General features: G+C 41.9%; 1 protein-coding gene across 5 annotated transcripts in view; it reads right to left on the reverse strand.

Moving 5' to 3' along the window:
* The window catches only part of lef1 (lymphoid enhancer-binding factor 1), a 45112-nt gene extending 31153 nt beyond the window's left edge, over positions 1-13959 (reverse strand). For 3 of the 5 annotated variants that reach the window (XM_080880238.1, XM_080880237.1, XM_080880239.1), the window contains exons 1-3: positions 12718-13948; positions 10674-10740; positions 9376-9503 (exon numbers count right to left, since the gene is read on the reverse strand). In XM_080880238.1, the coding sequence (XP_080736364.1) occupies positions 9376-9503; positions 10674-10740; positions 12718-12909 (387 nt within the window). In that variant the 5' untranslated portion in view covers positions 12910-13948. Of the gene's footprint in view, positions 1-9375; positions 9504-10673; positions 10741-12717 lie in introns of all 5 variants that reach the window. The other 2 variants (XM_080880240.1, XM_080880236.1) reach the window with 2 other exon arrangements.
* Positions 13960-14257: the final 298 nt, after the last annotated feature.

Genomic DNA, 14257 nt, shown 5'->3' on the forward strand with positions numbered 1-14257 from the left:
AACCTGAACAAGAGACCGGGGGGGGGGGGGGGGGGGGGGGCAAAGAGGAAAGAAAGGGGGGTAAAGAGATCTACAGACTGATTTTTATTTTCACAACTCCATAATTGGCTAGTTCAAAGGAGATGGGGGGAGACTGTAGCATTTGTTTTCAATTCCACTGCCGATATGAAAGGAGCGACAAACTTTTATGGGTTTCCCAAAAATTAAAGACAGGCTCTTTTTTTCCCCCCCTCCTCTGTTTCACAGTCAAAGAGCAGGGTGTTTTTTATGACCAAGACCACACAAAATGAACTGATAGCAAAGCCCTCCTCTTTGTCCTCCCACAGAAAACTCAATAGTTCACGTGTGTGTGTGTGTGTGTGTGTGTGTGTGTGTGTGTGTGTGTGTGTGTGTCGTCTGACAGCACTTTAGTGTGCGTCAGAAACAGTTAAGACGAAATGAAAGTGGTTTGATGTCTAGCTCGGAAAACACAAAAGGAGGCACGAAGAAAAAGAGCGCAAGCTATATCCATCTATTCATTTAATAGCTCGGCTAATAAAGCCTGGTGGCAAGAAGGCACCCTTTGTACTGTAACTATGTCGGCCCTATACCAACCTCCTACACTGGGGACCATTAATATTTCAGCGCTGTCAGATACACATTGCATGTGTGAGCCTCTTTAGCACTCACACCCACAGCAGAAAGAAATAATGAGCTTCTGAAAAATATGAAACAGCAAAAAAAAAAAAAGGGAGGGGAGAGGAGGGCGAGAGCACGCCCGGGACTGACCAACTTCATACAACAGAGCAGCTATTGATCATAGCTCTGTTTCTTAGCTGGACAAAGTGAGGGCTGTTTGAGCTTCTCTGAAGTCTGGACGCAGCCGGCAGGATTTGTAGCCATGTATCACTCCTGTGATCCTATTGTTCCCCTTCCTGCAGTTTACTAGTTGGAACACTGTTCGCCTACACCAACTAGACCCTACAAGCTGTCGGGATGAAGTCAATAAAGCTATTCATGTGTGTGTTTTTTAACTCATTTTTTATGGCTATATCAGGCAACAGTGAGGTACTGTGATCAGTTTTTTTAAAGGAACTTCTGCCAAGCTTCAATCAGTGCTTTAAAGACTCAACTTGTGCCGTAGGGTTTTATAAATCACACTTTTTTATGTAACAAACAAGCAGCTCTAAAGTTGGTTTTGGTGACTGATTCGAAAATGTTATTTCATTTCGAGCTCATTCAGGCCGACACTGAGTTCCAAAAACCGTTCCCAGAGACTTCTCCCACTAACCCCTTTTAACTATGCAGTCATAACCAAAAGTGACAACAGTTGCAAAACAACTTGACGAGAAAAAGAAGAAAGAAAGAAAAAACCTCTTGCACACATGCACACACACTGCCCTCTAGTCTACATTTCTGATCCACCCTTACAGGAAATCCACACCCAGACCATTCAAACAGAACTGGGCATGAGGGACAACCTTGGCGAGGCCCTCCATTGACCCCAGGAGATCAGAGGCAGACTGCTAGTGAAGAGTGAAGCCCTCTGAGCAGGTGCTGAGGGCTTGAGCTGCAGTCTGGCTAAGGAAGCCTGGCTGGTTGGCTCCAGGCGGGACTGCCTGATTGGTTAAGCTTCATCCGATTCAGCGGGACGAACGGGAGCGAAGAAAGTGTCATCTTCTATGAGTGCTTTGCTTTGAGCAAGAACACGTGCCCAAAATAAACATAAACAGGGTGTGTCAAGAGCGTGCCTGCATGTGACGCTCACGACCTTGACGCTCCCAGATTGCCTCTCTTGACACAGACGCCTTTTCAGGGTTCTGAAGAGTTAACAATTTCACCTTTGTCATTGGTGGGCTTTTTCCAAATAGAAACAGAACGAAGTCACATGTTTGCTATTATATCTACTGATCGCTCAGCCCACTCTTTTTTTTCTTCAAATTAAACAGATGCAGTGCTGATCTTTTCTAGACATTAACAAACGGGGGTTAATGTGAGAAGGCAAATGCCCAGCACAGCCACATGGGTCATTGTACGCTTTCGTAACCCGTCAGCTCCCCAGCACTAAATCTGTGTGATGTGTGTGATTGTGCGATTGATTGTGCCAGTGTGAGAATAGTGCAGGTAAACACTGTGTAGTGGTGATCCTGTACCCTGCCTCCTGCGTGCTAGTCAGCAGAGGTGTGGACTCGAGTCACATGACTTGGACTCGAGTCAGACTCGAGTCATTAATTTTATGACTTTAGACTTGACTTGAAAAAATGTTCTAAGACTTGTGACTTGACTTGGACTTTTACACCAATGACTTGGGACTTGAATTGGACTTGAACCGGTTTACTTGAAAAGACTTGATATTTTACCCCAAATATAAAATTTAACATGCATATTATATAGAGATTGAAAATGTGACGTCATTCACGGGTAGAACCGCAAAGGATTCTGGGAACTCGTGGCAAGCGGTACTAGCGCACGCAGGCTTTCAATTAAAATCAGTTACACAGCGATAAAAAGAAACACAAAAATGTCAAGAAGCTGTTGTATTATTAACTGCAATAGCCGGTCGCATGACAGCCACGGGAAGCCGACGGGTAAAGAGATCGGTTGTTATCGGATTACGTCGTTGAAGAGAAATTGTTCATGTTTCCGAAGTAACAAAGACGCGACGGATGGCCTGGATTGCAGCCATTCAAAGATCAAATATAACGTCCCAGAACACTCCAGCTCACAGGTTAGTCTGCTCCAAGCATTTACACGAAGGTCAGTGTTTTTTAGTAGTTAATACGTCATTTTCATAACATAATTGGTGATATAGGTTACAAGCAAGAACAGAAATTGTCGCGCTATGCTCCTTTATTTATTGTGCATAAATAGTGAATTGTCCTGACACAATATTGCGTTTCGCTTCTGTTATTATGGTACATTGACAAAAACATATACTTTTATTCACAGGATAAAACAGGTTTTTTGTATCACTAATTGCCCAGTACGATTACAGCATACAATATTATTGTCACTGCTACATTTCTGTGATGAACCAGAAATTATTTCCACTACTAATTAATTATCGTTGAGCTCAAAGGTCCTATTAATAAACGGTTAAGGAATGTGTATTTATGACGACAATTTGTGAGACTGGTAAACTTATGATACGTACGATGGTCTTTCGTTCTACACGGTGCATTTCAAGGTCCTGCACCCATCCGTCGGTAAACTGTACCTGGGCTTGTTGCAGTGACCGGAAGTTACTAAACTTCATGAGTGTATGCACTCACTCCAAGAAGCGTATAAATATGCATATAAATATGCTACAATGAGATAGCTGACTTCATCTAACTAGCAAATGTTGTCCAGGCTACGTTGGTGATACAGTTTTTTTTAATGTGTATGATATTTTTGTCATGCGATTTTAAAGCTGGTCCTACAACCGCATCCAAGAATAACATGCAGCTTATCTCAGAACTGTCGGTGAAAATTATTCTTGGAGCTAGGTTTAATTGAGCTGCATTTTAAAGAGGTGCAATTTCACAATTTGTGTATATTTTCTAAGTTCACTATTTTGTCATGTGTTGAGAAAAACACAGATTTTAAAATTACATGTTAAAAATTACATGTTAGCATATAACTGCAACATTATTTTTTCGTTTGTTTTTTTTAAAGACTCGAAAGGACTTGAAATTCAAAGTTTCAGACTTGTGACTTGACTCGGACTTTTACACCAGTGACTTGAGACTCGACTCTGACTTGCCTGACATTACTTGAGACTTGACTTGAGACTTGAGGATAAAGACTTGAGACTTACTTGAGACTTGCAAAACAATGACTTGGTCCCACCTCTGCTAGTCAGGCAGCATAAAACATGTTTATTTTGATTGTCAAGTCCTTAAAAAAAAGCAACCCACAGCTTTATTTGAGAATTTAAACAAACAGAAACAGGAGACTTAACAAATCAACCAGCAGGCTGCTGCGTTACCAAGAAATATAAATCATCCAGAAACTTCAACCTTGATTGTCTTCTTTTTGGTTTTCATCTTGAAAAAAAGAAGGCCATATCTCTTGGTACAACAGACGATTGCGCTGCTGCGCTTCATTTAACATGATGAAAACATAGATAAGGTGATTGCAACCACATGGCATCATTAGCGCCGTGCATATGGAACGAATGTGTCAACCACCATCGCCATATGAGCTGAGAACAGGAAGAAACCTTGGCAATTAAATGGCACAGTTTATAAAAACACTATGACACTACGGAGAAAAAAAAAGCGCTTTTTCTGTGTGAGGTCCCTGCTGTGGTTCTTGATGTGTTCACACATATTTCACTGCGTGATGGATCTGCACAGCAGATGACATCAATGTCAGCGTGGGTCTGATGCATGCGCTGCCAGATTGGTGCTAAAAAGAAATCTGTCTTCTGACAGTTGTTGTGTTTTCTATACTTTCACACTAAATATGCAACCATGCACAGCATCACACTAAAGCCAGTGTACTGAAAATTAGATGAGCTGACAGTGAGATAATCATATGGAGGTCAGCTGCTTAAAAGGCAAAAATGCAACATTGAGCTCTAGTAAATTTCACAAAGCATGACCAGTCTGTTGTGAGACTTAAAGAAAACTACTCAAGGTGCCATAAGCTGCCAACTAGAACATTATTTGTGGACATGGAAGGCTGCTGGTAAATGTAGTGTTCTCTTTAACAGGGATCTTCCACGGTAGTGCTGAGGGCATGAGCTTAGGACACACATGGCACTGAGGGATACCAGAGCGGTCCTACCAAATCCCGTTAGGTAAGCCTGGGTTAGTGATTCCACGCTGCGAGACACTGGCTAGCAGATCCGTCACGTTCCCACTACATCAAAGGAAAGTGCAGCGCTGCACTCCCTTCGCCCCCTCTTTCTCGCCACGAGGATCTTGCAGTTGAGGGTCCAAAGGGAAAAAGGAGTGAACGGCAATAGAGAGGGAGATCTCTAAACCCCCCTTAACCGCAGCAACAAAACCCAGTGATTCTATCCAGTTCTCTCTTCAAACTGATGCCCAAGACTCACGAGACTGCTCTCACAGTTGGAGATCGCAAACACATCTTGAAACTAAAAGGTGGAAAAACCTGGTACTCTACGTCTGCACTATCAACATGTTAAAACTAAGAGCATGCAGCAGCATTTTTATCTTGTCAAGCACGCATTAATACGTTTATTAAAAAGGGAATATGGCAGAATGCCGTGGGCTCACTGGTTCTAGGGATTTGTTTAAACTTAAAAAAGAAAAAAAGAAAAAGAAAAGAGCGTGTAGAACAGGATTTTTTGCAAATGGGAGGGTGTTTATGTGACAACAGCAGCATGCTTTGAGAAATTTTGGGTCATTTAAAAATATGCGCTGCCCATCACGTGCACTGCGATCTTTTTTTAGAAGCTGTCGTTTCTAAATCTCAGCTTTGGTTTGTGAGACTAAAGAAGAACAGATTCAATGATAAGCAAGGGCCGAGTGCGTCGTCTTTCACACATCAAACCTGGCGCGATGACATCCGTGCTGCTTTGAAGATCAGACTTTATATTATGATCATTCTGACCAAAACTGCAAAAAAAAATCTTATTTGTCAAGGTACAGATGCAGACACTGAGCAAATGAAGGTCCTTACTGCTCTTGACAGTCCTTCTAGTTTTTACACAGCAAAGGTTTAAAATAGCACAAATACAAATTATTCCAGGCAGAAAAACACTTTTCGCCTTATCAGATGATTCTGTAAGTGCTCAGGAAGACTGTTCACGGGAGGAAAAAAAAAGAATCCTGATGTGGGCAACAGCAAATAAAAATGTGTGTGAGCTTCAGTCTCCTTAAGTCAAGGCTTCTCAGAGTGGAGACATTGGGTAACTAGTGAGTTGGTTATCCCTAGGCAAAAGGATACAAAAAAATATTGTGCTACAAGTTAAACAGTTGTACTGTAAATTAAAAAAATAAATACATTCAGATCAGGGGTATAAAACAAGCATACTGTGTGATTTACTCCCATCCACATCATCCTTGGGTCAGCAGAAACTGATAAGATTGTATCCTCTAGACTTGCGACATGTCACAAGTCAAGCGTTAGAATGATGAGCCTCTTTAAAAAAGACCTCACATGCAGTATATTCCTTTAAAACATGTCCACTTGTTCATATCAAAGAGTGCACTGAGCTTAAAAAGTCAATAAAAAGCTGTAAATCAGCCAAATTTGTCGACAAAAAAGCTTGCCACCACCCCACTAACCTGGTTTTCTGTATGCCTATAATCACAGCCAAGGTAATGAGCAACAGTCCAATATGGACAAATGTGATAATCGCTTTAAAATACACACTTCAAATTAGACAGCAGTTCCCACTAGCATTTACCAGAAACTCCAGTTTCTGTTGCTTTATGATCACCAAGGTGTAGATTACAGTCCTTACACTTTTACGCATTGAACTGTAAACTGTAAATCTTCAAAAGCTGCAAGTTCACTTAACAAATAAATGACTCCTTAAGTTGGCTAGCTTTGTTTTAAACCCACACGTATGAGGAACTGGCATCATCACACATCAAATTCTAAGCTCTTGTGCCGGAGTCAGCTTATCAAGCTGGAAGTCCTAAAATCTGCTGACAATCAGCAACTCCCAACAGCTCCGTCGTGACTGGACGGCATGTGCAGGAATGTCATGGTCAATGGAAATCAATCTAAACTACTGGGATTGGGGGCGGTGATGGGGCTGGGGATGGAAGAGAATGAAAGAGAGAATGTGCCTTTGATCTCAGTGAAAACCGATCCCAGGCCTGCAGATACTGTGGCTGCGGTGGCCAGCAGCAGAGGCAGCAAGCTGACATCAGTGAGAAAGCCAGAGGACTCATGTTCCGTGAGCCCTCCACCAAGCCTTGGCTCTTTTTATTGGATAAGTGAGAGAAACGTATATAAAATGACTACCGTTTTATTGAAGACAGGGAAGGAGGAAAATTGAAAAAAAAAAAAAGCAGCCATGGTAAATGAAATGAAAGCGTGGCTTTAGAAGTTTTGGCAGCAAGTATACTGCCTAACTGCCTGGCCTAATTCATCTGCAGTGAAGGGTAATTTCCTCTCACACAGTCAGCTGGTCTCCATACAGACTTCTATGAGTTTTTCTTTTAACTTTGTGCTATACAATAAAATAATAGCTAAAATCTACCAGAAAACAAGCCAAAAAATAGAATTTGGAAGGTAACATACCCCGCTTGTGCACTATGCTGCTTGTAAACTGAAAAAAATCCCCCCAATCCACAATGTCATATACTTTCACCTTCTGCAACTTTGGCAGGGAGGAAGCATTGCAATTTTAACATCATTCTATGATAGAGTTGCGTGTGAATGAAGATCCTTTACACACAGCATGTGGCATCTGCCCCCGACAATCACATCTGCTTCCAAAAACTGATTCTTACAACAACACAGAGCTCACATTTCACAACTTTACCCTGATGAAACCGACTCGCACGCACTGCAAAAGCACAACAACCGAGCGTTTCCCGTATAGAGACGCCACACCGTAGACAAGACTGAAGCTGGCTGCAGAGACGTGAGCAGAGCAGGGCCAGACCGGACAGCTGCTCGTGCGCCCTGTGTTTTATGTCTGTCTTGAGGAGAAATTTGCAAACGGGACAGACACAGGAAGCCGCCAGTCAGAGACCTGCAGCTGGCCTGAAATTAATACCGTCACAGGGGCGATATCTGCAACACACGCCACCCCTAACACGGTACTATAGCCCCAGAGACATGATGTTGGCTCCCTCAGTTCTGCTGGGCTAATTAAAGGGTTTACTTGAGTCATGTAGGCATGCATCACTTCAGATTTTAACAAGATGAGAAATAGTGTACATCTCACAGAGACCGTTCACAAAGTATGGCTGGCGTTTGGTTTTCAGTGGTCACGTATAGCTGTCAAGAGGGCGGATATCAGCACAACACAACGGCGAGACAAATATCAAACATCACAAACACTGAAAGAGAATATTTTCGTGGTGTTATCCTGATGATGAAATAAGGTTTATGCCTCTAACGAGAAAGCCGAGAAATCTGATTTTTTTTCCTTAAATCCTCTTAATCGACTCTTGGAAGTATTCTGTGCTGAGCTGAATTTTTTTAGCAGGAATTATTTTCTCGCAACTAAATGGTTTGAATTTTATTTTAAAGCCACCAATTAGATCACTCTGTAAAATGATTTACCTGCTGATATCCAACTCTGAGTCCATTTTACCCAAAAGCTTAAAGATGGAAATCTCTGTAATAAATCTTTCAATGCTCCATGAGAGACACCACAAAAAACGTCCCACATTGGCAAAGGACCTTTTATTTAGAGCAGCAAATATCTTTTTAGTTGTCTTGATACATCTCCTAAATTTAACACACACGCACACACACAAGCGCACACACACACACAAATACCAAATGCAAGCTATTGGTGTTGAAAGCGAAAACTCAAAAACCACAGATTTCACTTAATCGACAATATGAAGTTCTCAATTTGCAGTGGTTAAAAACAGAAACCAGCAGTCACAGCTACAAAAACATCAATGAGGTTATTTTTAGCTGATACATCATAAATGGTAAATACTAAAAAAAAAAAAAAGGTCCTGAAAACTCTAATCTTGTTGTAAGGTGACACTTTTGGTTAAGTCTTGCACTCCTCTACAAGCGTCTGAGACATACATTTGATTTATTTCTGGGATCACTGTGAAAATGTCATGAGTAAAAAAAATAAAAAAACAGCTACAACAACAACAAAATACCATCCTGTCCTGCTGCCTGTTGGCAACCCTTTGACAGTCTGCGGGTAGGTAAAGCAATAGCTCCTTCAGTCTGACCACACTCTTTGTTACATTAGCAGGATACGTGACATTACTGTAACTTAATTTAGGATCAGTTTTGCTTTTTAGTTTCTCTTGTCAGGAGAAATTTTGTCCTGAGCCTGGACTAAATCTGAGCAGGTGTAAAGTTGGCAGTTAAATCTCTGCTGGTGTTTTAAAGTTACCCATCATGTTTGTTTTTACCTTCCTTCCCACTAGCACTAATTAATTAAACAGAAGTTCCAAACTATTACTAACATCTACTATCATTTAACAGTATTAAAAAAACTAAATTAAAAAAAAGCTTTAACCCATCCAAAAAAACGAATTTCTCTCTAAAAATGCACTGCTTTTGTATTCATTTCATCACTCAGGACTGTCAATTATTTACTTTTCTCATAACTAAATAATTTTTTATATTCTTACGACGTAAAATTTGAAAATTCCTCTTTGTCTCACAGGCAAATGATATGCTGACTAACACACGTCAAGCTTAAGTTTGCATTTCACATCATGAAATAACACAAGTTAAACTGCAATAAAAACTGGAAAAAAAAAAAGAGCTGGTACTGACCGTTCTGGGCATGGGCGGCGAGAGGGAGCCATTGTTCATGTAGGAATCAGTGTTCATGTTGCTCATCATGATGTAACCTGGGTAGCCCGGGTACGGATGGCCTTTACTGTACATGTCTTGATGCTTTCCTAATAAAAACATTTTTTAAAAAACAAAAAACAAACAAAGTAAACGCGTGTTGGTCGCTGTGTTTTTGCACAGAGAGCACAAACACCAGTAAAAGATTAATTAGCCAGAGATTCAATAGCTTTAATTACAGTCATATCTTCGAAATGGCTGATTTTAATCAACAAACTCGATAAGCAGCAACAACAAAGCCGAGCACAAAGTTGGCTTGGCTGTTTTGATGTAGTAATGATATCGCTGTCGATTGATTTAACCCCTGCCCTATTTTGCCACGGCCTTTTGTTTGTGCCTTTTCTTTCCGCCTCACAGAGGCGGGTCATATTATGCAGCGGAACAATGGAGCCCCTCTGTGCCAATTAGCACCAATTAGAAGAACATACAGACTGTGTCAAAACAGGAGACGCCCCAACTGTTCCTCTATGCCTTTGACCTGAGAGGGGGGGGAGCTTTGCACATGAGGCTTCAATACAGCATCACTCGCCACTCGAATGTGCGCGGCGTAATAAGGCCTGGAGGGGCTGGGGCTGGGGCTGTTTCTGGTATACAATGTGACGGCAACATAGATCTTGTTGTGAAGAAAGCCAGTGTTTGATTTGAAGGGGATCCCATTCAGGAGTGAAAGGGGAACAAAGAGGAGGCATACTCCTCTTCAAAGCCCTAATAATGACCTGCAGCAGCGGGGTCAGACTACAATAGCCAGAGAGCAACAAGCCCCAAGAGGACGCAACATGTTGCATGCGACAATGCAACCGGAGAGCTGAGGGATACGACAGGAATATTTGAGGAAACACGACACGAAACAGCCAGACAAAAGTTTTGCTTTTGGGTTGTGCTCAACTGCTGCCATAAGTGCATATTTTTGCTCCTTCTTCTTTTATGTCCATTTGTGCAGGTACCCTCATCTACCAGGGAGGTAACAGGTAGCTGTGTTTATGAAAGTACAGCATGCCCTGACTAGACTTAGGATGAGCAGGAACAGGGGCTCTGATAAGAGAAGTACCAATAGTTTCATCACTTCTGCGTGGTGAAAACGAGGGGCCACTACTTCCACCTTATCTTCTAAAGCAAAAGCAAACCACATTTAAAAAGGAAAAAGGAAAAAAAAAAGGACTTTTATTGCAAATAAATGTAGTGCTGATTGTCCTATAACACATGCTGATTGTGTCTCTTACCATCTTCCGGATGGTCTCTGTGTTTTTCATGATATGAATCTTGCGGTATTTGGGACTGTCTAGCTGCCTGTAAAAAAAGAAAGAAATAAAATTAAAAGACAGAGAGAGGGAGGGAGAGGGAGGGGGGGAGGGGGGGGGAAGAGAGGAAGAATCAATTAGAAAGGCATTCAAACACAGTTACACACATGCTGATGTGGTCAGACAGCCACAAACATTGCTGGGACAAACATCGTCCCTTTGCCTGTCACCAAAGGAGAGAAAGCTTATAGACACACACACACACACACACACACACACACTCTATCTATAGAAGAGTGATGGAGCAGCCTGCATCAAAGCTTCAGAAGAACCACTTAATTAAGCTTCATGTCTTTAAGGAGCTTACAAATTAGCTTGTTTTCAGTACCATAGGTCCACTCTCATTTTCATCTTCCAGTCTGAGCCTCCTTCTCAATTCAAATAGTGTGTTTGTGTCATAAATGAAATAGCTGTGTGCAAAGGGAAATAAAATCGCTCCATAAAAAAAGAAAAGAAAAGGGAAACAGTACCGACTATTTTCTGCTTATGAAAAAAAAAGAAAAAAATCCTCTGCACTTTGAACACCCATTTCCTTTCTCTTTTCGAATCCGAATTGGGAAGGGGACCTCTTTTTTAGAGTTCAGACCCCTCAGGATGGCTTCAAGTTGAGCGAGGGAACTTCACTGGATTCCTAATTAACATTCAGCCTCTGTCTCGTGTGTCCCTAGGACATTCGGCAGGGAATGCGTACAGTTTCGTTCAGGATGTAGCCATGTAGAATTTTTTTTTTTTTTAAATCAGAAAAGAAAGAAAGAAAATGGATTAACACCACGGTTAATAGCAAAACAGCCAACTTAAATGATGGGGATGCTGCAGCCTGCATCCTAAGGCTTGATGGATGCAGGGGAAAAGAAGAAATCACTGATGGTTCACGCTCTGTCACTTCTCCCCTGCTTAGAAAAAAAAATGCCATCTTGCAAGTGCGATATATAAAGCACGACTGCAATAATTTTTCATCATTAAAAATTAATCTAGAAGAATTTTTCCACTGAGATTTTCAATCCATTTAACATTCACCACAAATTCAGCACATCCACACATGCAAGGATTTCTTCTCATGCACCCATCTGGCCTCTCAGCATCCTTTCAGTTTAATCAAATGGAACAAAGCAAATGCAGAAAAATGTTTATTATACAACCCCCCCTCCAATTCCAACCTTAAAAACTGAAAAGAATAATTTATAGGCACAGTTTTAAAAGGGGCAATAAAATTAATAAGCAGAATGAGCCGGAGTGTGTGAAGATCACATCTTGAAAACGAAATAAAAGACTGCATCCTTTCATCCAGGCAGAATTTTAAAAATTGTGAATATTAAGGAAATTCACAATATTGCTGGCAAACAGGTTTTAAGCCATGTGTGCTAAATGGATTCATGTGCTGGTGTTTAAGCTGCTGTGGGTGTACCACTGCCAGCACAGCCACCGAGCCCTGCTTGTCACAGGCAGCTTCGCAAGGCCCTAGTTCTCACATCTCATACAATATCTTTTGCATTTAGCTCAATCTGCAATTTCATTCATTTAAAGAAAAACATAACAGTAACAGAACATTACAATTTAGGCCTGCATTTGTTACAGTTAATAGACTGCTGAGTGTTTGCCTGTGACATCTTTGTTTTTTTCTAGTTTAAGGAATCAGAGCCATATCAGTGGCACAGCTCAAGTTACATTTTCAATTAAAAGGAAAATAAAATGGAAATTGTGAATTAATAATGATAATAAACAATAAAGCTCTAATAATGATTTGTCTATAAAACTAAGCAAAGGGAGAGGAGGCGTTTTTGCTCACAAGACATTCAGGTAAACTAAAGCTGAGTAAAAAACTAGATTATTAATTAGAGGGGATCAACTTTTGTTTTAAAGGCTCCTGCGGGCTTTTTAGTTGTATTTTTATTAACCTTCCCTCTATGCTGGGGAGCTCTCAGAGGATGCCCACCACCACATCAGTGAACCCACAGCAGTTACTCACGTCGTGGCTGTTGGGGCTGCTTTCCGACTCGTTGACCAGAGATGACTTGATGTCTGCCAGGTCCCCTTCCTCTTCCGAGTGGCTCAGCTCGGCGAAGATCTGCTCCTTCTGCGGGTCCCCCTCGTCTTTGAACGGGATCATTTCATCTGTGGCGCAAAGCTCCGGGTCTCCGCCGCCTGATAACTGGGGCATTTTTTCACAAAGTGTTTCGCTTCCCCGAGAAAATCGAAGACAACAACGCGTGCCACCACTGCCCCGAAACTACACAGAAATAGAGAGGGGGAAAGATGAAAAAGGAAAAATAAAAAAAACTCCCACCGAAACGGAGTGGGGACCGTTGCCTTCCCCCCCTCCACCTCCTCCCCTGTGTCACACCGGAGAGTCACCCGGAGAGGAAGCGGCGTGCGAGCACACTGCCGGTGTGTTTTTACTGAAGCAACAGGAGGCGCGAGGCTGCTGCCGGCGTCCTTTTGTTGTTGTTTTTTCACTTCTTTTCTGTTCTTTTTCCGTCGCGAGAGTTTAACTAAGCTTGAAACTCACACACTAAAAAAAAGTGAGATGCAAAGCGGTCGGAATGAGAAGTCCAGTGCACGCCTCAATGTCATGAGGAAAACATAAAAAGGGGGAACAAACCACGAGTTAAAATCTCATCACCATCTTTTTTTCTCCCCTCTCGCTTTCTTTCTTTTTTTCTGTTTGAAGTCAGCACGCGACGACCGCCGCGTTCCCGTAAAAACGACTCAACGTGAAAAAGTACATTTAGAAAAGTGAGAGAAGATATTTCCTCGGTGGTCCCGGAGACGAAGCTGCGAGCGTCCTTCAGTGTGCGTGTGGAGAGGTTGGAGGGAGGGGGGAAGTAAGACGAGGAAAAGGGAAAAGAAATTAAGTGATGGATGTGTAAATGGAAGAAAACGCAGTTGTTGTTGGGGTTTTTTAAAACAAGCAAATACTTGGGCGACAAGCAACGCAGCGAGACGCCGTGATGCTTAAAAATACATCCTCGAAGCTGCTCGTCGGAGGAGGGATAAAAGCAAAAAGAAGAAGAAAATCACAGAAAACAATCAAAAAAAGAAGGCAAGAGTGGAAAAACGCGTGGACCCGACTTCCCACTGCTCCCGCACCGCTTCCACAGCGTAATGTAACCAGTGTGTGTATGTGTGTGTTGGTAATGTAGCCGTGCTCCCTCCTCCTCCTCCTTTTTCTCTCTCTTCAGTCACTGGGAGGAAAGAGAGATGAAAGGGAAGCCGAGGCTCTGATTGACACCGCACCGATTGACACTCCTCCTGAGAGAGAGATTTATACACAGCTCACAACAAATGGGCAGACAGGAGGGGAGGAAAAGGAGAATGAGCGGAGAGGCTGGAACTTGCTGTGGATGTGATGGGTTAAAATAATGAGGAGACATAAAAAATGATAATTGAAATATAGAGGGAAAAATATTGGACAAGCTTAAGCCCGTTTTGTTGGTGCTGCATGTGATTTAATCAATCTGCAAGAAGTGGCAATGGCCTGTTTTGGAAACAGAAACAAAAAAAAATGA

The sequence above is a fragment of the Rhamphochromis sp. 'chilingali' genome, assembly GCF_963969265.1.
Source record: "Rhamphochromis sp. 'chilingali' genome assembly, chromosome: 4".
NCBI classification, from domain to species: domain Eukaryota; kingdom Metazoa; phylum Chordata; class Actinopteri; order Cichliformes; family Cichlidae; genus Rhamphochromis; species Rhamphochromis sp. 'chilingali'.